The following is a 22,531-nucleotide window of genomic DNA, read 5'->3' on the forward strand; positions in this document are numbered from 1 at the left end:
AACATTAAATAAGGGCATAAAGTCTTTTATAGTTTATTATCATAATGTATGATAACTATGGTACATAGTAACAGCAGTCAACATGAATACAATTTGTTTACAAACAAGTAATACAATTATAAATAATTATACACCTACAAATGTATATTATAATCTAAGAGTAACAGTGACATATTGTACTCGTATATACAACGTTTTATTAATCTTAATAGTAGTACCAATATTGATAACCTATAATCATAATGATAGTATACGTATAATAATTACTGTGAGTAAAACTGACTACTAGAGGTGCATTCTGGCGCAACTAGTGCTTTGAAATTCATTTTTGAACCATTATTCACACGTTCTAGTCATCTGATATCTAATAAGTAAAATTCGTTGATTTTTTGTTTAAAATTTGATAATATTTAACTATTATAATTATATACAAATATTATTTGTTTCAATATAATATGATTTAATTAATTTTATAATATTCTGTATTCTAAATATACTTAGTATTTTATATAATGAATACCTATATTATAATATACATATATTACATACTAATATAATATTATAATCTAATACATCCATCACGATTAAAATGAATACTGATCAGACATAGTAAGATCTCGCTTCAAATAGTTTTATTTAAAATCAATTATGTTCTGTTTAAATATGTTCTTATAAATTACCTAAAGAAAAAAATAGTTAGTATTTAATTTTGATTTTTAACTGAACTTAATAACTAACTATTATTATTTATTTATCATTATATGTATATAAACACAGTCATACGTACGTTTTTAATAAGATAATAATTAATAATACTATACTATACTACAATATTTTATTGTTCTATAGTATAATATATTTATCTATTATATTCAAATGTACCTATATAAGTATTTTATATTTTCTATATAAAAAAATAAAAATATGAATTTGTCATAATTAAAATTATATGTCTATAGCAGAGGTGGCCAGCATGTATACGTTCTCGAGCCACATAGATAAAAATGATAAAATAAAGAACCAAAATATTTTAAACACATATTTTCATATAATTTGGTAATATTTTATAAATGTATACATAAAATTAAGTAAATTTTGATTTTATAAATAAGAAACAAAGTTGATCACCCTTGGTGTTTTAGTAACCTTCATAAATTCAACACTTCATACAATAATTTTCTTTCATTCAAATTTTAAAATGCAATGGGTCATCCCTTTGGATCGGTGAACGATTTGTTCAGTAGTAACTGAATATCATAATAAATAAATTATTTCAAATTTGCATATTTGTACCTATATCGTTATATTATATTATATTATCTAGAGTTATAAGAAATTATTGTGCATTTATTTTGTTGTTGGTTGTTTCTCGTACATTTCGAAAACCACAAAAGTTGTAGCAGTCAAAATAGATTCGATCATTCAATTAGTGTTTCTATTAATTTATTTTTTTATTTAGGTACAGCAAAAAAAAAAACAATAATTGTTTTCATTTTAACAATCAAGTTCAAGCATTTTTTACGGTCACTACAACATTAGCTAGTATATTATAAATATAAGGATTTTAATTTATTAATTTATGTTTGATGTAGTTAAAATAGAAATGCTGCTTCATTATGAAATACTTATAATCAATAATCGATTATTGGTTTGTCTCGTTAAAACATATTTTATAATGGACGATTAAATGAACCATAAATATCAAACAAATATTTTAATTAATGATGTTAATATATCATGTAAACAATATTTTAACTAAATACGGTATCTTACTCACATTGCACTACAAATATTTGATTCATGGCTTTATTCAACCCTCGTAAACACTCAATTATAATTTATAATACGTGTATTATGTATTTTTTGAAATGTGTAATATTGAGTTCATGTCATAATTGGAACTATTTTGTTTCGTTTTACTTAATTTATAATGCAGACCTCCATTGGGTGATAGATACTGTGATAGTAAATAATAAATATAAAAATATTAATACATTAATGCAGAATGTCATAATTCTATAACTAGCTGTAATTTATTCACAAAGATATGTATTTAAGTAGTTAATAAGATAATTATTTTAAATAATAATAAAAAAAAAAATTAGAATCAATCAATTCAAAAGATAAACATGTTTTCATTTATCAATATAAATGTTTATCTACCGAGAATCTCGATAATCAAATACCACAAATAAAATAAGGCTCTTGTTTTCAGTCGAAAAGTGGTCCGATGAAATGAATGATGGATACAATATTGTAATCATTAATAATTAACGTATATTTTTTCGACTTTGATCATTAAAACGTCGATTAAACGAAATACGATTACCGAAACATATTGGAACAGTAGATGAATGATATAATGATATTATGAGATATCCGAATGACGCTTACTTTGTATTTGTATACGATATCGAAACACATCAGTGTACTGACGTTGATTTACAGCCTATATTATACAGAATAATTTGATTGGTATCCATGTAAGAGATATCTCTAATAATATATATATTGTCGGATAAGGTCGACGTTATAATGGGTCGAAAATGGTAATTTTTGAACAAATGGTGTTTACTGTCTATTGAGACAAATACGCGTGATGTCTGTGAGGATAGTGTCTGCAGAAGACGTACTTGGCATCGTGCGAATTATGAAATGTATATAACATATATATGCGAACTCGAGTTGACACGTGCAGCTATCTGACATGCAGTTTCACACATGATTAAATTATACGTATTTTTTTTTTTATTACAGAACCACATAAAAAGTATACTCAACGACATTTTAATTCGATAAATAGATTTTGAAAACAAATTTAAGTCCCACACCAATTTTACTCGATCTGTCCAAAATGTCTAAATCGTTTTTTAGAACAGTAAAGTGTTTTCCGGAAAACTGGTTGAAAACCACTAGCATTTGGTATATCGCATGAAAGTCACTGAAAAATTAATATCAATTAAATTACTAATATAGAGATGTGATTTCAATTGAAATACTTAAACTACTAAAGCCTACTATTTTTACAGTTAATCTTATGATTTCGATAAGAAGCTTTACTTGCACAACCCTTCATTTTATATTTCACATATTTAAAAATTGCTTTATACATATAACCTTATTGAAATAAAATATTAACTAATAAACCAAAAACAGCATCAATTTATAAGGTGCTAAGCAAACTGCTATCCCCCTTTAAATTTCACTTAAACTATTAATACATTTTTATTATTATTCACGAAATTTTCAAAAATGTTTTAAGAGCATTTGGAACAAAGTAGGAAGTAGGTATGTAAAATATTTTAATATTGGAATTACTGTTAGATTTACGATGAATTTTTAAGAAAGAAACTAATACACTGTTAATTTATTTCACTGTCACCATTTTATCTATTTTCTTAAAACCAAACAAAATGATCAGTATTAAACAGCTCAAAAAAAAAAAAAAAAATCCAGTTATGAATTTGAGGATAAATAAAACCTTCTAAGTTTTACATAATTGAATTATATTAAAATGTACTTATTACTATATTGATTAATTTGTTTGATAATTCAAAACTACAAACTTTTAATTGACAGTTAAAAATTAAAAAATTATTGTTATTAAACATTGTCGTTGATATGAAATAATTTTTAAAATATTTAAATATTGATGATCTTTTTATGCTATTAATAAGTATTTTTAATGTTTGACTTTTTTTTTTAAATTTACATTTGATATAATAAACGTTAAAAAAGCTTGAAAATGTAACATAAGGTTCCTTATAAGTTTTTCATTCATACCATTTGAAAATATCAAAAATATGTATTCATTATTCTCACAATATATTTTTAAGCGTGTTTTAAGTTGGAATTTCAACAAAATCACAACAATTTGCAAATTATTTCGTAGTTAAAATTCATAATTTTTTAATAATAAATTATACCTAAGATTTGAAATTTTAATACAAAATTCCATATAAGTTTAACTTAAGCTAATTTTAAAATAAGGTTAAGCGTGATAAAAAATTGTTATGAGTTTCTAAGTTTAAATTTTGACGATATTGGATAAATATATAATATATATTATTATGTAAAATAATAAATTATTCTTATCTTAAAATTTTAGTTTTTGTACTTTTTGTAATTTAAATATACCTATTTAAAATACATTTTATGCTTTTTTTTTGTTTACAATCAAATCAATTTTTTCTTTGATTTTTTTTCTATTGGTAGTACAATTTTAGTACTATAAATTATATTGTTATTATTTATTATACTTAATACAATACATTTGATAATAATACAAAACATAATATAATGTAAATATTTTATAAGCATTAAGTAAAATTAATATGTATAATTGGTTGGCAGTTGTAGTTATCAGGTAATGAATGAAATTCCAAGAGGGTATTCATCCCTTTCGTAGCTGTGTATAATATACTGAATATTTGGATTTAATACTGTATTAAAACCACATAATTATTATTTGATTATTACAATAAAATATCACTATTACAACGATAAATACGGGAGTATTATTTTAAACTGAAAATCACTGGAATGTACGTACTTTGAGTCAAAGAAGTTTTCCTTAAAACTGAATTGAGCTACGATATAAGAAATGAAATCTTGAGTCAATGAGGTTCAAAAACGACGAACAAAAAACAGAAAAGGATTTTTAAAAAATATTCAATGTCTATTTGTGATATATATATTATTATATCCTTAATAGTAGTTTTGGCAGAGATATCTTTTTCAAAATTAAAATTGATTAAGCATTACTTACAAAACTCAATTGGTAAAGATCGCTTTAATATCAGTATATTGAGCTATATTTATTAGCAGGTAAGGGCCCAATTTGGAAATGTTCACATGTGCCCGTTATTATCAAGTAGCACCACTATAATATAATTATATTTTTTTATACTGTATATGTAATTGTTATAAATTTTATTCATGAGTTTACAAAACAAAACAAAAAAAAAACAAAAAATTGACTATGACTGTTAAAACGATTGTTTCTAAAAAATACAAAAATTATGTTGTTATGATTGGAAATTAAATAAGTAAAAATATTGTGAATTGCTAAAAATAACTAAAAAAAATTTTTTGATCTAAAACTTTTGAATGTTTCATAAAATATTACTCAATTTAAAAATTTAGTTATGCGTAAGACATAATATTTTTAATGAGCAAAGTACTAAAAATATAAAGATTATCAAAATCTAAAAAAAAATCATTTTATGATATATTTTAGTATGACAATTAAAAAAACTTTATTTAAATGGTTCATGAATATTGGTTATAAACCATTATATAAGTTATATATTATTATGCATTTAACATTATTTGTTATATTGTTTTATAAGTCATTATTTATTAATTTCGATGTAATAGTAATAAAATTATGTTTGAACGTATATTAAAAATTAATAATTATATGTAAAATAAGTAAAATGAAAAGACATTTTTACACAATACATTTTTTTTAAATTGTTTAATTTTATCTTACTAATCGGTTCGTATTATTTTAGAATGTGTTTAATAAATCATTTTATTTGTTTAGGTATAAAATATCAGTCCACAACAATAAATACAAAATCACGCCACGTCCGAGTCATAATATTATAATCACGCCACGTCTGCCCCACTTCAATCAATCCTCGCGAGATTAGCGTATAAAAAGGCGCTCGAGATCTAGATTTCGGCATAACGCATTTTTTGTGTAAATCTATTCTTTGGTAAGTGTAATGTGATTTATGTATAATAATGGTTTCAGTCGAGTTGTCCGAATGACCATAAATTTTTATTTTTTGCTTTCAGTCTTCATTTTATTTCACTCCACGAAAACCAACCAAAATCAAAAATGGGCGCTGAAAAAGTATCCATGAACATCGTTGTTGTTGGACAAGTCCAATCTGCCAAGGCCGTCAAAATCGTCGCCAAGGCCACCCCAGCCACCAGCCAATCGATGGTAAGTTCCTACTTATTTAAGACGAGCTACCTATTTACGATCAATTTTGTTTTCAATGATTGTAATAGTGATTTATACATTTGTTTTAAAAATTTTATTAGTAATAAATCAACATATTACTCATGTATTAATTTATTACCTATAATATATTCACGTATTAACATTAAATATTAAATTCGATTCAATAATTATAGATATAAAGCATAATTAAATATGACAAACAATATCGTCAAATATATTTCCTATCAAAGTATAAACAAATAAAACATAAAGATAAATACATTCTGCCTACCTATTACAGTTGAATTCCACTATCAAGATAAGATTAAAATTATTCAGATAAAAATAATCAATTATACATTTTTTCTATCAAATGTTTTAAATACATTTTCTCAATTATAAATTATAATTATGTTAATTTAATAAGTATTATCTAATATAAGTCAGTATTAAAAATAAAAGTACGTTTCTGCAAGCTATATACATAGTTATCTACTACAAAACAAAAGTTTTTTTTAATAAAGCAAGTCTGCTTTCAAGCTTAATCATTATAATATTAATAATAGCTGGATAGGTGTTTTGACATAAAAAATACCAGCTTGTGAGGTGATTTAAACTGAAAAATATATTAATTTTTAAAATACCTTTTTATAAAGAAAATGTGCAAATGACTTAGTATAATTAGTTACAAACGTCACTATTGAATAATTTAACATAGTATTCTAATTAAATTAATAATCTTTTAATTAATAAGTCAAACATTTAATGAAACTAGAATAATATATATATATATATATATAATATATTTTTTATTAATATATTCTCAGCAGGAAGACCATTGTGTAATGTGACAAGTGACACTATATTTACACTATGAAATTTGTTTAAAAATAATATAATTAATAAAAAAATAGTATAAAATATATTAAATAACCAATATAAGTAAATTAATTCTCTAATCTCAAAAAGTATATTTAAATAAATGAACAAAGCACTTATAAACAAATTTATATGTATATATTGTATACTCATTATACATGGTTTTAATAACTATGTTTCATAATTAAAATCATACATAAAAGAGAGTAAAACAAATTGTATTATGTTTTAATTTATAATTGTTAAATATTTAAGTAAAATTAATATTTGTATTAAGTACAATGAAAATTCATTAGCTAACTGTATAAATTATTTTTGTTTCAGACCTGTTAATCAATATGTAGTTCATCTATTACAAACTCAAAAATGCCATAATCCAAACAATATGTGTAATTTATAAATTATATGTATTGACATAGCTAAATAAAACAGACTCTTCCGTTAATCATTTGTTTTCTATTTATTTTTATTCTTACTATCATTCTACCTATTTATTATTGAAATACCAATAAAATGCACAATAATACGTAACTAAATATTTTATTCGTATAATTACGAAATAGAAGCAAAGATCTCCTAACCTTCGGGTTATTTTCTTAAAATAATAATAATTATTAAACACATTCAATAAGAATTATTTTATATCACAATTAACAAATACGAGTATAATAATTAATGTAGCGTTTAGTAAGTAACCAGTGTTGTGGAAGTTACTGTTTTTTGGTAATTAAATTACATTACTAATTTCTTATAAAAATTGTAACTAAATTATTTTTAAGCTACTTTTTTTGCTTTGGTTAAGTTACATTTATTTTGAGTCTAAAAAGTAACTAAATTACAATAGAAGTTAAAAAAATATCACCTGAGCTTAATATAACTATGTGTATAATACGACAACACATAAATTAAATATTAAATGATGACAATCAACAATATGAAATTATTAACAAATATTCATTTTACTACGCATTAAATATTAAACTTTTTTTTCAAATTTATTTTGAACAAAAACGCATTTTTAAAATTGTAGTCACTAATTTTAGATAATTTTTTAGTGCATATATCAAACAAAATAAAGTAACGAGTAATTAAGTAATAATTACTACAAAAAAGTAACTCATATAACTTATAAATTACTTGAAATAAAATGTAATCAAATTACTTAAAAAGTTATTTTGTTATAATAACTTGTAACTTAAGTTCAGTTACTCCCCAAAACTGTAAGTAACGCACTAATAGATAGTGAAAGTACTATCTTGAAAAGTATATAAAAATGGATAAATCAGTAAATTCTAATACTAAAGTAGAAAAAAACAAATTATAATAAACTGGATGATTTTTTTATCAAACAACAATTATTATTTAAATATCTGTTTGTTTTTGAAATAATGAGTGATGTTCGATAACATAATCGCTATACAGTGATAATAATACCTAGTATATATATATTATTTTTTAAATTTATAATTTTTCCAATTCGATGAAATATTATTATGGATATTTAGTTACACATGTTTATTATAATATATTATAATATTTGTTTCTATGTAAATAATTATTTTTTCTTTTCTATATTTTTTTGTAATAATTTAACGATTTGTTTTTGCATTCAAATATTACTAAAACTCAATAAAATGGATATCTGTGTTGATCCTTTCCCGATAGTAAATATTTTTAACCTTGATTATTTATTTCAAAAATGTTTAGAGTGCTTGAAAATCGCTTACCACGATTGTGATAGGCTGTGCAAGTACATCGAACAGATAATACAATTATCTACCCACTGCAGTTTAGTAAGTCGTGTTTCTATTAGTATAATATTTTCGAAGAGTTGTGTGTACTGTATACAAATATGCTATTAGAATTTGTCATTAATCGTATTTTTAAATCAATAAAATAAAAAATAAAAAATTTGCCGTGAAGTGAATACATAACTTAAATATTTTTAAAAGAAATAACTAATGATATAATATTTAACTCAAATACGGTTTCTTTACGTAAGGAACCACATAGATACAAAAACAAACATTATCAACTAGTTTCACCGAGCAATTCAATTTTAAAATCCTGTCCGATTTAAATAAATTATACATAATATGAATCATGTGTCGATGGCCAATTTATTTTTTTTAGTTCTGTTTTAAATGTTTATTTATTCACAGTTATTTTAATTGGTGTACTTTCTAATACCATATTATACCTATATTTCGGAATTGAACTAAATACGTGTATAAAACTATGCAATATATTATATTTGAAATTGAGTTTCAAAAACTATTTGTATAAATATCAATATTTATCTACTATATTATAAAAATGCGATTTAATGGTTTATACCCGATCAAATCCTAGTCACAATAAGTTATTACGGTTGTCAGATAAAGTAGTATAAAAGGCAATAAAATACAAGTTATTATAGGACCAATAAATTACTTTAAATCCCCACCTAAAGTGTATACAAGTATAACCCTAATCAACAAAAGCTGATTCTACGAGTTTTCAGCCTGAATGTAGTGATTGACTACGGACAAGCGAAAGAATACAAATAACAATAATATTGTTAGTTTACAATTGTAGACCGATTGTTTTTTTGCATTAATATTGCATAAGACGATGATCAAATATGTGGTGTGGCATTATTCGCGAGACGATTAATTCATAGAAAGTTTTAATACCTGACTATCGACCGTATGCCGTATCTGGAATGAAAATATTATGTGTCTGATTACCTAGCTACTTCTATTACTGTGCTGTGTTTTTTTTTTTTTAGAAATTAAGACCAGTATAGATTCCGTAACCACATACACACACGCACGCTCTCGTGCATTTAATACTAAAAATGTATTAGTCGTAATAATGTTTTTTATTTAAAAATTAAGCTTAATATATTATAGAATAACATTAGGTGTTTAATTTTATTCTATATTATTTATATTATATATGCAGTCGCTCGACCATTTATTTTATGCGAACGACATAATCGAGTATTTGGCCGAAAACTTTTTGACTGAACCAAAATATACGCATTGTCTCGAAGGGATGTTGACCTTGTGCTTGATGCCACCAACTCTAAACTTTGTGACGGAATGTTCAAATAACCTACCGATATTAATACGGTTCTACAATGTAGTAGGTGATACAGTTTAATATTATTATTTAACTGTTTTTTCGTTTTTAAAATTGATTTAAAAATATTATTGACCTTAATTAAAATTAAAAATACGTTTTCGCATCTGATACACAGTGACGTGTATGTGTATATAAGTGTATGTATACATTCATAGGTGCACATAAGGGGAAGGGGATAATATTAAGGACGCTTAGAGCCCCTAATTTCAAGTAATTAATAATCATTCCTAGTATATAATTTAAATGCTTATTATTTTTTTTTTATCAATGTGGACTCGCTTTAAGTATATATATATGTATATATTTATGAAAAAATTAACAATTTAAATTTTTGTTTTCCATTACACATGTAATTTTTGTAAAGTATTATTATTTACTGTGAGATATGTACATATTTTTTAATCAAATTAACATGTGAAGAGTTGTCTGTATAAAGAATTTCAAATATTTTAGCATTGGTTAACTTAAAACCTGATGTGCGCCCATGCATAATACTTGTCTTATAAGTTCTATATATAATATTAAATTAATAAAAGATTATGATTCTGTCGTGTGTTAAACTGAAGCTAAATGCATTTGGCTGGTCCATGCGCATGACGAACTCAATATTCTTTTGTTCGGCGTAATACAATCGTCCATACTTAGACGCCAAATTGTGCCAGAAAACTCTGTCAGCTTGCATTGCTGTCACGAAGCCGTAGGAATGAGTGATTTACCGAAAACATTGATGGAACTCATCGAGAATGTCACGAGTCAAACGTTTCTTGACGATTTATTGAAACTTTCATATAACATCGCGACTCTATCCTATCAATCTGGTAAATAGCGAATATAATATTATCGTTTTTGATCGAAAAACTAATAACTTTTCTTAGAGAACTGTATATACATATAACTATATAAGATATATAATATTATACATTTATTTTGGATATTATTGAAGCAACTGTGGTAGATTTATCATAGAAAAAAGAAATATTATAATTTATAACATTAGGAGTTGTACTCTTAACTTGGGACAAATAATAATTTTCTATTGGATAAAACGGAATATACGGATTTTTCAAAAATTACGTTTGGAAGTACTCTTTCTCGATACCATCAGATTTATATATTTATTTGTAATTTCTTAATTTGGTAAGTTTCTTTAATTTATAACATAGGTACATACTCTGTATAATAGGTAATAGCATAAATATGTTCGTGTGAATCGTATATGAATAGCTTAAATTATTATAAAAAATATTTAAAAATAAAATCAATAAGTTACGTGTTTGGCATGAAGAACTCTAAGTATGTACAGTTCTAAAATCATAGAAATTTATGTTAATTTTAAATGTTGGTTATTTTTTTTACAAGTTAATCAAAATTATAACTTTAAATGGTTATAAATGAAATAATGTTTGTATATTTTTGATATTTATAAAATGATGTAAAAATCACTTATCAAAAACCTTCGATTAAATTTTAAAGGTTTTTAACCAAAACAATAATATTTTATTTACATAAATTTTAAAATAATTTGAGTTTCAAACATTAATATCCGGCTGAAATTTTTAATTCCTTGAATTATTAGGATTTATTCCTTTTTGAATTTCAAAAATAAAAAATTGTCTTATTTGAAATCTGGTACTTTTTTATTAGTCTTCCATAATACAGCTGTTTTCGTTAATTTTTCTAATATAATAAAATAGTATTTCAGCGCAATATTTTTTTTCTTTCTCAGAGCCATTCATACGTTAAATGCATTTATATAAAATCGTTTTCTTTATGACATTATGAGTAATCTTGGAGAAAAATTGTCTATGACAAAAATTATAGAGGATAATATTTTTGTGTGTTTGACATATTAATTTTATAATTTAAAATATATAATATAATGTTGTTTATTATTACCTATTTGATTTTAAAAATAAATATACGATTTTTTAAATCTAAACGGATATTAGTAAATTGTTTTGAGACAATATTTATATAAATCGATATTTTATATACTAAAAAATATTATTTTCTATAATTTTAGATATTAGTAAAAGACAATTATTACTCAAATATATAAAAACAAAAGTTATTCTGCTTGAATAGGTTTTGTTTATGTAAAAACTGGGCCAAATAGTTTCTCTACAAATATACTGATATCCTCTTAAACAAGCATTATAGGTATCTTAAAATAACGTTACCGATAACGGTCAATATTTTAATATATCTAAATCTAAAGGTCTATACATTTCTGGTCTAATTTCAAATGGTACTCAAATAATAATTGTAAATGTATTAACTCTAATTGTGTTAATTTTCACTCACAATCCATCGTTTGTCAGAAAACTTAATTCGGCTTAACATTATTAAATTAGACGGTTTTCTTTCTCTAGCTCTACACATGATGCAATCCGACGGTATACGGATACTGGTCGATACGTTAAAACCGAATTTTCTCTGGATGCCATTGGTGTCATTCGAACGTTTTACTGTATGTGAATTCGTGATTATGCTGTTGAATCAGATGTTTTCTGCATGGGGTTTACAGTCGAATGCAAGTAGCACTTGTATTCAACCGTCACGGGTTACTCGAAACACACTGGAGTGAGCTTAATTGTTTATTTTATTTATTTATTCGACTTCTTGATGCCAACCGTGGTATTGTTCATATCTTATGAGAACGCTTGTATTCCACACAGAATCTTGCTTTGCAATATAAAAATCGAAACTGAGAGAAACGACGAGAATAGTATGAAATTAAGAAATGATTTTTGCTACATTCTTGGTGAGATCGTAGATAATTGTTCCATCGACAAAAATGAATATTCTGACGACATTGTTACTGGTATTTGTGTATACCATATAAATAACTAATATTTAAGTATTAAGTTATAGAGAATCGTGAACTAAGTTTGATTTTACATTTTTAAAGATATAGTCATGTTATGTGTTTGGCCGGAAATCATTCACATTTCACATTGGTTAGAAGATGTCGAATTTCATCCAGTCAATGAAAATTTTATATTCAAATGTATCATGTTCGATATTTTAAATAAAGTGTTTATACATTTATCTTCAAAAATCAAGGTGACTTATAATATTATAATATTATCTAGGCATATTGTGATTATTTGTAAATATCATAATACTCATACAATAATATATTTTATTTGGTGATTTGATACCCATATTGTAGTTTCAACAACTGAACACGTTTTTGATAAAAGAATTTATAACGCTCTTGAATTTCGAGTATTCCAAAAAAATGTATGGTGAATATTTACATACCATTTTAAATCGATCTTTGTTAAATTTACCATGTTTAATGTTGAACTCTGTCGATAGCTCGATAAAAATTGAATGCTGCAATGAGTTAAGTACTTATTTGTTTATTTTGTTTGCTTGTTTCATATTATAATATTATATTATATTGAAATATTAATTTGTATATTATTCATAGAATACAATATATTATTTCGAGAGTAATTATTAACATGTTTGACATCTTTGTAATTATTATAAATTTAAAAAATATGTAATTTGAATACCTGAAAAATAATTATATTTTACCTTTTTTATAGTAACAGTTTTTAAGTTTTTTTAATTTTATAACTAAGTACAGTATATTATATATTAAATTATATTTTCCAAAAGCAGAATGTTTTTTCAGAAACTTAAAAGTTAATATGAATACACAATAATAAAAATATAGTTTATTAAAAAAAAATACTTTCTAATGTTATAAGGATAACACTTAAATTACTACAATACTATTTATATTAAGATATTATTTTTATTATACGCAGATTACTGGCTTTAATAAAGTCATTAAAGAATCAAAACAATTTTTCCTGTACGATGGTCAATGCTATAATTTGCATAGGAATTATTTCAAATGACGATTACGATATACTTAGGAAGTTTAAAGCTCTTAAAGCCGACTTATTAATCATTTGTAATCGCAGTCGTTTCGTGCTCGTTTAAGTATGAAGACATTAAACCACCCTTGTTGTTTTATTCTTGCAGCTGTCATATTGAATACGTTGGAAATACAAAATTTTAATTTTCAAGATATTAGCCTGTACGGGTTAAATACATTGAACGTATTTTTCCGAGAGAGCCAGCAAAATCCTGAAGCTCAACCGATGGTCTTTAAAATGATATCGAGTATGCTCAAACTGTACTTTGTTGAGGATGCCAACAGAAACATAAATCAAAAGTACTATTATTATTATATTTATTTAATATTTTGTTTGCGGACTGTGTGCAATATTATAAATCGATTGAGTGAAACGGTATTTTCAGTATTTTGTTGGATCTATTGCATTTTATTAAAAATGCTATAATTAGTTACGACGATCAAGTTAAACTGTTTATCAAAGCTAAAGGAATAGAACATATATTAAGCGCTTTAACTGTGAGTACTTACACTGTATTATTATGATTCAATGTCTATAACATAAAATATTTTAAATTTATAAATTGGAATTAAAACGCCGTGTTTAAGTAGAAGAAAAACAAATGTTGCTTTCTATATAAATGATCAGGCAGATTTTTATAATATTAGTATTTACCTAATGCGGTAGATTGTTATTTATTTATTTTTTTAATATTGAAAATAAATAGAAATATATCAACATTAAATGCAATAATTTATATTTATATTATACCTATGCGGAAAAAACAATGTTTTAATTTTTTAATTACGATGATGGAAAAATTATAATATACCGAAATGCTCAATATGCACAGCAGGCAAAATAATCTACCAGCTCAGTTGATTTTCAGATTTCCAAATATCCTATACAGCTCGTGATGCTGTCGACACTCGTGGATTTGGTTGCATTAAAATCAGGCAAATGTCATATTAAGAAATGGAAATCTATCAAGACCGGAAAGGGTTATTTAGAACTGTTGTGCGAGATTTGGAGACGCGAAATGGTCCGTTTTAACTTCATAGGTCAAGGCTAAGTATATAGATACAATATGATAATATGAATACTTAGACTGTATAATAATATTCACTAATACACGTATATTATGTTAGAAAACAATAATAGATTTCTATAAGTTAGGTTAACACAAAAAAATGTATTATTTAAGGTTGGCACTCTCAGTATTTTTTTAGCGAAAACGTAATTTGAATTATTTATTGACAAATATAAATTTATTTTTAATTTCACCAAGACATAATATTATTACATTACCTATAGTAATGTATTTCGACTCTCGAAAGTAATTCTATCACCGATGATTTTTGCCATAATATGTTGATCTCGGAAAACCGTTATGGCATAGTTTGCATTAAGCCGGGTTCACAGCTATCATGATATCGTCTATTGTGTTCGTACGCATTTTATTGTATTCTGATTGGCTGTTGTAATAATTGTGATATTATTCACTAACTATGATATACCAGAAAATTTGCAGAGTCAAGTTCAGCTCTACTTTTGGACACCACATGACAAACGATTTATTGATGTGAGCTAGGCTAAGAGAATCACAACCATTAAAATGTTGTAGCATCCGATATTCTCGTCTTTTTAAAAAAATGTTTATTATTGATTATTATTTACTCCCGCACTTCACATAGATACAATTCACGCGAAATACATTAAAAGTTGATAGATTAATTACAATATCAATAACTTTGTCACGAAATTTGTTGCAGATGACGAGTTCATATTCCAGGAGCAGCAGGACGCAACTACGTCGACAAAACTGACCAGCGGACGCAGTCCGACAGTAGAGTCGATGTTCATGTGCGCTCAGCCAAAGATTTATTTGATCGTGCAGCTGGTGGAGTTCGCTGATTTGGAAAATGCTCAATTGAAAGATAGGTTTCGGGACGTGCCGGACAACGACATCGAGGAAAGCACGATCCGGGCTTGTGGTCTGGTGTCTGATCTCCAGGACAAGGCTACCATGGCGCACATTTATCATTATTATTCGCTGAAAGTCGGAGAGGTTTGGAAAGAAAACCATATCTTCGCGACGACCAGTGACATTGACGGCGTAGAGTTGTCACCGGCCATATGGCAGTCTGCCGATGCTATGGCGGTCCGGCACGCGTACTTAATTGCGTTGATCACGATGATTAAAAATCGTGTATCTGAACTGCACGTGGGAAAGTCGGTAAGTCATAAATATCATAATATTTTTGAACGACAAATTGATTTTTTTGTGACTCATTTAACGTGTTAAAAAGTTATGTTAAAACTAAGTAGATCAATTTAAGCTTAATTTATTTGCATTTATTTTTTATTAATTTTAATTTTAATTTGATTTTTTTTTTTTTTTTTATTGATATTTGCTTAATCAATAACGAGTTAGGTTAAATTAGGTTTTTAACCTAACCTAGTAAAATCAGGTTACATTTATATATAAATAATTAAAAAATAATAAGTATAATATGATTATTATTGTCTATTTGTGATACTCACTAAGAAATCAAATAGGTATTTAATTCTTAAATGTACTTTTTGTATCTATTAGTAATCATTTCCATAATTGTCTAATAAACCATAATTTCTATTATCTATTGGCTATTCAATATAAAAAAAAAAAAAAAAAAAAAACATTTACTTAACTAAAGTCACCAAGTTAATCGTTTAATTATGTATAATATATTATATTACTGAGTTGAAAAAGTAAACTATTAATTTTAAAATTTCTCATATTTTTTCTATCAAACTAATTAATATGGTTAAAAATAGCATTAACTTTCCCAATCTTTGTCTTTATGTGTTATTTTATATATTTATTTTTTTTTTAAATATTATTTCAATAGCAATATTATACTTTTCATGTCCGACTAATTTTGATAGATAACCACAATAAGGAATAATGGCAGTTTTTTTACTTAATATTTTCTAAAAAATGCTTAGTACTAAGTATTAAATTTTGAATTAGTAGAGATTCGTCATAACTAGTCCCTTTCAACTTTTTATTTGTGCCAATAAAGAAACTATACCTCAGTTGCGATATCTACACACCATACAGTTAAATAAACTAAATTAAAAATAAATTAAATTAAATATAGCACATAATATTGATTGTTTTATTTTAGGAAATCGAACTAGAGAACAAACTGTACGAAGAAATAAGGCATTATAATAATTTAAAAGCACACTGCACACTATAATGTTAGTAGAGTGACACAAAATGCATAAACATAATTTATAAATGTGAAGGAAAGTTTATAGTAACCAATTAAAGTTACGAACAATGCTTATTATAACTGGTAAATTATAAAAATTAATAATAATGTATATTATTTACATATAATAAACTATATATCTGATTTATTTTTATATGAATACTGTTACGCGTAAATTATACACTTTATGTTAATCGGTATTATTTTATTAATTCATGTTGGTAAGAACTTTCGTATAGTACAAAAGTCGCTTAAATAAATATCAATTTGTAAAATTATTTATATTTTATGTAAAATATATAATGCATAGCACGCACTTATGGCATACGTATTTTCATATTCGAAATAAAGTTCCATATTTATCCATAGTAAAATTTCCAAACGGATTTAGATTAATAACTTCGATAATAACGTAAATTTATTATATTTATAATTTAATTACAAGTCTGTGCTCATGCGATAATGTCTTATGTATGTTATCTAATTTTTAGTTCAGACGTAGTTTAATATACTTATTTTATATATTTTGAATTATAGTAAAAATATACACGATATAATATGTGAAACATGAAAGTGTGTTTAATAATATAATTTATAATTTGAACCACGTATTATAAAATAGTATTCCAGTTTACCAGTTTACTAGTAGACTCCATTATTATCAGAATATTATTTTAACCATAGGTTTTTTTATGCTTTCACAATGTATTGCTGTGGTTAACGCAGTATTATTTGTATTACCATGGTTACCGAAATATTATCAGAAATAAATCTCGGATATTCATGGATATACGATTTTTAAATTTTACAAATTAAAATTGTGTAAAAGCTGTAGTATTTTGAATACATAATTGCATGTATTCTTCTGAAAATATCTAGATGAATATATATATATATATGAACTGTCCCAAAACGTATTGTGATAGGAATGTTTTTTTTTGAACAAATATGAACACAGAATATAATACATTAAAAACATTTATTATGTATTTGATGTCAGTCAATAACTATCGGTTATCAACAAAATTGAAAAATAAAAACAAAATTGAAATAATTATCTAAGAACATAATATGTGTATACACAATATACACGGTAAAATTTAAATCTAAGCATATTCGTCGTCAGTTGCAGTGTAGTGCTGCAGGGTAGGCGAATCATTCAAGTGTTTTATTTCTTGTAATCGTGGATACCGTGTCCGTATGAAGAATGACCTAGGCTACTGTATCCCAAAGAACCACTGTAAAGGCTACCAGCACCGTATGAAGATGCACCATAACCGATGGCAGAAGATCCAAGTCCGTAACCGATTGATGGGCTGACGTGGCCAATTCCGTAACCGGAACCGTAGCCAATTGCGGACGATGCAAGTCCGGTGCTATAGCTGGAAGCGACTAATGGTGCTGCATGGCTGACAGCAGGCACGACGACTGGAGTGGCTACTGGCACTGGAACTTGTTTAACTACTGGAACTGCGTATGGCCTGGACACTGGAACTGGTACGTCACGGACTACTGGTACTGGGTAAGGAGATGGCACTGGATGAGGAACGGGCCTGTCGACTGCGTATGGAACGGGCCTTTCGACTGGAACTGGGTATGGAGCGGGTACATGGACTGGGTATGGTTTGTCAACCGGGTAGGGCACTGCATGTGGTACTGGGACGGGTACGTCGTGGGTTACTGGTACTGGGTATGGGGCGGACACTGGTTGTGCGTGTCGGTTGATGATGTGCACTTCCTTGGAGATCGGAACAATTGGGCCAGTTGTTGGTAAGGGAGCGGCAGCGGCAGCAGAGTATCCTAGACTGGAACCGTAGCCCAAACCGGAAGCATAGCCGAGTCCGGAACCGTATCCCAGACCGGAACCGTAGCTCAGACCAGAGCCGTAGCTCAGACCAGAACCGTATTTCAAACCGGAGCTGTAGCCCAAACCAGATCCGTAGCCGAGACCAGAACTGTAGCCGAGACCGGAAAGTCCCAATCCATACTCGCCCAAACTTCTCTTTTCGTGTTTGGTCGTTTTCTTTTCGCTGCTGGACGCATCGGCCCGGACGAGGGCTACGACGGCCAAAGTGACTAGTGCTGTTGCCTGTAAAAATCACAAGTCGCAAACGTTAAAAAATACACTTCAAATTATAAAAGAATAATATTATTAGTTAACGGGCGCTATTGCTACCATGAATTTTAAGCGTTGTACTTACGAATTTCATGTTTAGTGTTGATTATTGGAAGTGATCCCGTTGAATGATGACTGTTGGACACAGTCGGTGGACTATATATACAAAGTCTGCAGATATGCTGCTATCCTCCCCACCACGTTATTTGTGTACAAATTGATGAATCCAGTCAGTCGAACCCGTACTGGTTTATTGTGTCACATATTCTATATAATAATATTACCTATATATTAAATGGCAACGAGCATCATATTATGTGCGTGTATAAATATTATATACGAGTTGCTCGTCGCGAATGACAAAATCTGGAATATTATTATTATTACTATTATCGCATCCGCGGTTGTCGTCGTCCTCGGATCACGTAATTCAACTATGTGGGTAAACTGTTGAATCACTTTATAATAACACGCACATGCACGTATTATACAGACTAGTTATAATTTGGACTTTGACACAGTGTCAGTGTGGATTATTCGAAAGTCTAAATGTATAGAGCACATATATGTAGGTATGCTATCTTAGTATAGACACCGATGATTGCAATTTTTTTACATAATAATATTATTATTATATCGGTAAATGAATGTTTTTTGTATATATTTTTATGTTACCATAAAGTAATATGACATTATTGCCAACAATATATGTAAATTAACTTTTGAATTACGTTTTTACCCCAACGTAAAATATATAGAATTTCGATCGTTAGTCGGTCGCACGTGTGTTGTAAACACGTGACATTTAAATGTCGTGTGGCTATATTATTTTGTAAATAAGGTTTTATAAATAATTTAAAAAGTTACTTTTACGAAATCGTTCACTGTACTAAACGTTCAATGATTTTTCAAGTTTTTCGACATCATTAGAGTTTTTGATTAATGTATCACGCTACATCGAATAAATTCCAAACTTTAAATAAATTAAACACAAAGGTTCCTTTAAAAGACGGTTCACTGAAAAAAAAATTAATTATCAATAAAAACCGTAAATGGCTTAAAAAAAGATCCTCGTCAACCCATATATTATTATCCTTTATGCAGTATGTATATTGATGTTCCATATAATTAGAATCAACTGCACTCAGTAAATAGTTATACTTGCGCATGTTTGGAAATTTTTATTTAGGTATAGTAGTTATTGTACATTAAGTTAGTTGAACGAATATTTTATTATGTAAAATCATTTATAATTTTTTATTTCAAAAGATTTGAATAATTAATGACGTTGATAAAAGTTATCGACAGCCAGATATAAAAACTAAAAGTGAACAAAGAATTTAATTAAATTCAATTTGGTGTACATAGGTATTTGGCTTCTGCATTCAGATAAAAACATGGTTTGTGTCTTACTTAGTTTTTTTTTCAATTGCATCAATCGTCGCGCATATGACGTTTAGGTATTTCAACTTTTATTTTTGGCAAAAAACTATAGTAAAACTTGATAAAAAAAAAAAATGTGAGCGTAGTATTTTTTACGCATACCTTTGTAAAATGTATCATCAGCTACTTACTGGAATAAAGCTATTGTGGTATAAGTATAATGTTTTATCTAGTTATTAAAATAATTTTTTTATTTTTTGAATTTATGAGACTGGGCGTTTTGTGTCTATCAGTAAAAATACTAAAATAGTTAAATTATTAATAACTTGATTAATAGATTCTTATAATGATTGAGGTGTTGTGAGAAGAAATAATTTAACTTCCAACTCGATTTAAATAAAACTCAAATATATTTTCCAATGTAATCCAAAACCACGATAATATTTTCAACAGTACATAACTCAGTATTTACTACTTATTAATTTCGATGGTCTGTACTCTGCAGGTAATATCTTCAGTCGTTGTATACAATCGAATATCGATTGTACTGTAAAATATGACTCGTGTGTCATGACCACTAATTACTACATCGTGTAAATGCTCACCACTAGTGAACACGTATTAAATGATACTATACCCTCTGTATAGAATATAATTTTGTACAGTGGTATAATTTTTTTATTTATTTATTTTTTTGTTTTAATGGAAATCACAATAATTCATAACTAATATTTCTTAAAGAAGTTGGATAATTTTATTTATATTAAATGTCTTATGTGTATGAATTTTAATATTTCTTTTTAAATACAAAAACAAAAAATTATTTATTATTTTATTTTATTAGATCATTATTGCCATTGGTTCTAATTTATTAACAATAAATTGTTTTCAGTTCGCTAAATTATTATCATAGGTATTTGTTATATTTAATTTTTTTTATTGATTTAAGTTATTATATACCCATCTATCTAATCAACGATTAAATACAGAAATCTCAGTCATTTGTTATTTTAATCATAGTTAAATTTAAATTTAATTAAATATTAAATTATTAACGAGCTAATAATTATTAATATTAATTTTCTATTTCTACAAGCAATGATTATATATTCTATAACTTGTAATTTTTAAAATGAATTAACTTTGTTAGATATTATACAATAAATAAGTACTAGGTATATTATAAAAATATATTTATAATCCATTTTATAATTATTGTATTACGTTGTAAATACAAAAGTTAACAATAATATAGAATAATAAACTTACAATAAAAGGCATAAAGTAGTATGATGCAAAAAATAAATAAAATACCAATATTTACCACAAAATCACCACAAGCATAAATTACTTAAGTTATAGCTTTATAACTTCATTTTTATTTTAGCACAACTTTTTTTTTTTTATACTGGAATGACATTTATATTATATAATACAATGTACATACTTGTATATTGTCACTTGACAGTTTTCGTAAAAATCTATTTCTTTTTGTTATTAAATAAAATACCCAAAATGCTTTTGTTGACTATTTATTTTGTGAAATAGATCTTTATTTTAGTTTACATTGGGTAGAAACAGATGGTGTTAAAAATTTAACATCGCTTTCCTCATCGAACGATAACTTTGTTGATTGCACTTTAGTTTGTTGAGTGCCAAAACTTTTGAATCATACAGTTATACATTTTATATGTAGGTAGGTATCTATAATGAAAGTAAAAGGTGCTTACCCTATTTTTTTGCACTTTGTACACAACGGCTTTTCTTCTGATCTAATTATGATTTTCGTGATAATGCGTATATGCTTAGTCAAATTCTATAATTTTAAAAATATGAAAACACTTGGGTGGACCACATTTTATTTGGGATATTGAAGACAGAATTTTTGCATATGTTTAAAATATTTTTTTTACTGATTGACGTTGTATTA

The 22,531-nt window shown here is 26.2% G+C and overlaps 2 protein-coding genes and 1 long non-coding RNA gene across 3 annotated transcripts; 2 read left to right on the plus strand and 1 right to left on the minus strand.

The window, feature by feature from the left end:
* The first annotated feature begins 5,559 nt into the window (after positions 1–5,559).
* LOC114123720 (uncharacterized) lies at positions 5,560–7,280 on the plus strand. Its single transcript, XR_003592379.2, has 3 exons — positions 5,560–5,723; positions 5,806–5,956; positions 7,160–7,280. It is a non-coding gene; the product is annotated as an uncharacterized LOC114123720 (long non-coding RNA).
* A 1,122-nt stretch (positions 7,281–8,402) lies between these two features.
* On the plus strand, positions 8,403–17,413 carry LOC114123719 (uncharacterized). Its single transcript, XM_027986784.2, has 13 exons — positions 8,403–8,628; positions 9,782–9,968; positions 10,531–10,782; positions 12,337–12,547; positions 12,643–12,788; positions 12,876–13,030; positions 13,140–13,315; positions 13,750–13,898; positions 13,970–14,162; positions 14,249–14,360; positions 14,732–14,903; positions 15,615–16,078; positions 17,013–17,413. The coding sequence occupies exons 1-13, from the start codon at positions 8,470–8,472 to the stop codon at positions 17,085–17,087; spliced, it is 2,451 nt and encodes an 816-aa protein (XP_027842585.2). The 5' UTR covers positions 8,403–8,469; the 3' UTR covers positions 17,088–17,413.
* A 651-nt stretch (positions 17,414–18,064) lies between these two features.
* LOC114123681 (tetra-peptide repeat homeobox protein 1-like) lies at positions 18,065–19,470 on the minus strand. The gene is made up of 2 exons (XM_027986741.2): positions 19,304–19,470; positions 18,065–19,191 (listed from the first exon to the last, which is right to left on the minus strand). Exons 1-2 carry the CDS (start codon positions 19,310–19,312, stop codon positions 18,271–18,273), a joined length of 930 nt encoding a protein of 309 aa, XP_027842542.2. The 5' UTR covers positions 19,313–19,470; the 3' UTR covers positions 18,065–18,270.
* Positions 19,471–22,531: the final 3,061 nt, after the last annotated feature.

This window comes from Aphis gossypii, chromosome 2, assembly GCF_020184175.1.
Source record: "Aphis gossypii isolate Hap1 chromosome 2, ASM2018417v2, whole genome shotgun sequence".
Classification (NCBI taxonomy): Eukaryota; Metazoa; Arthropoda; class Insecta; order Hemiptera; family Aphididae; genus Aphis; species Aphis gossypii.

Bases quoted from the DNA above. Each gene is read 5' to 3' on its own strand.
- LOC114123719 (XM_027986784.2), top strand. From the start codon at position 8,470: ATGGATATCTGTGTTGATCCTTTCCCGATAGTAAATATTTTTAACCTT. The intron at 8,629-9,781 runs GTAAGTCGTGTT...TTATATATGCAG, and splicing joins TATCTACCCACTGCAGTTTA to TCGCTCGACCATTTATTTTA. The intron at 16,079-17,012 runs GTAAGTCATAAA...GTTTTATTTTAG, and splicing joins AACTGCACGTGGGAAAGTCG to GAAATCGAACTAGAGAACAA.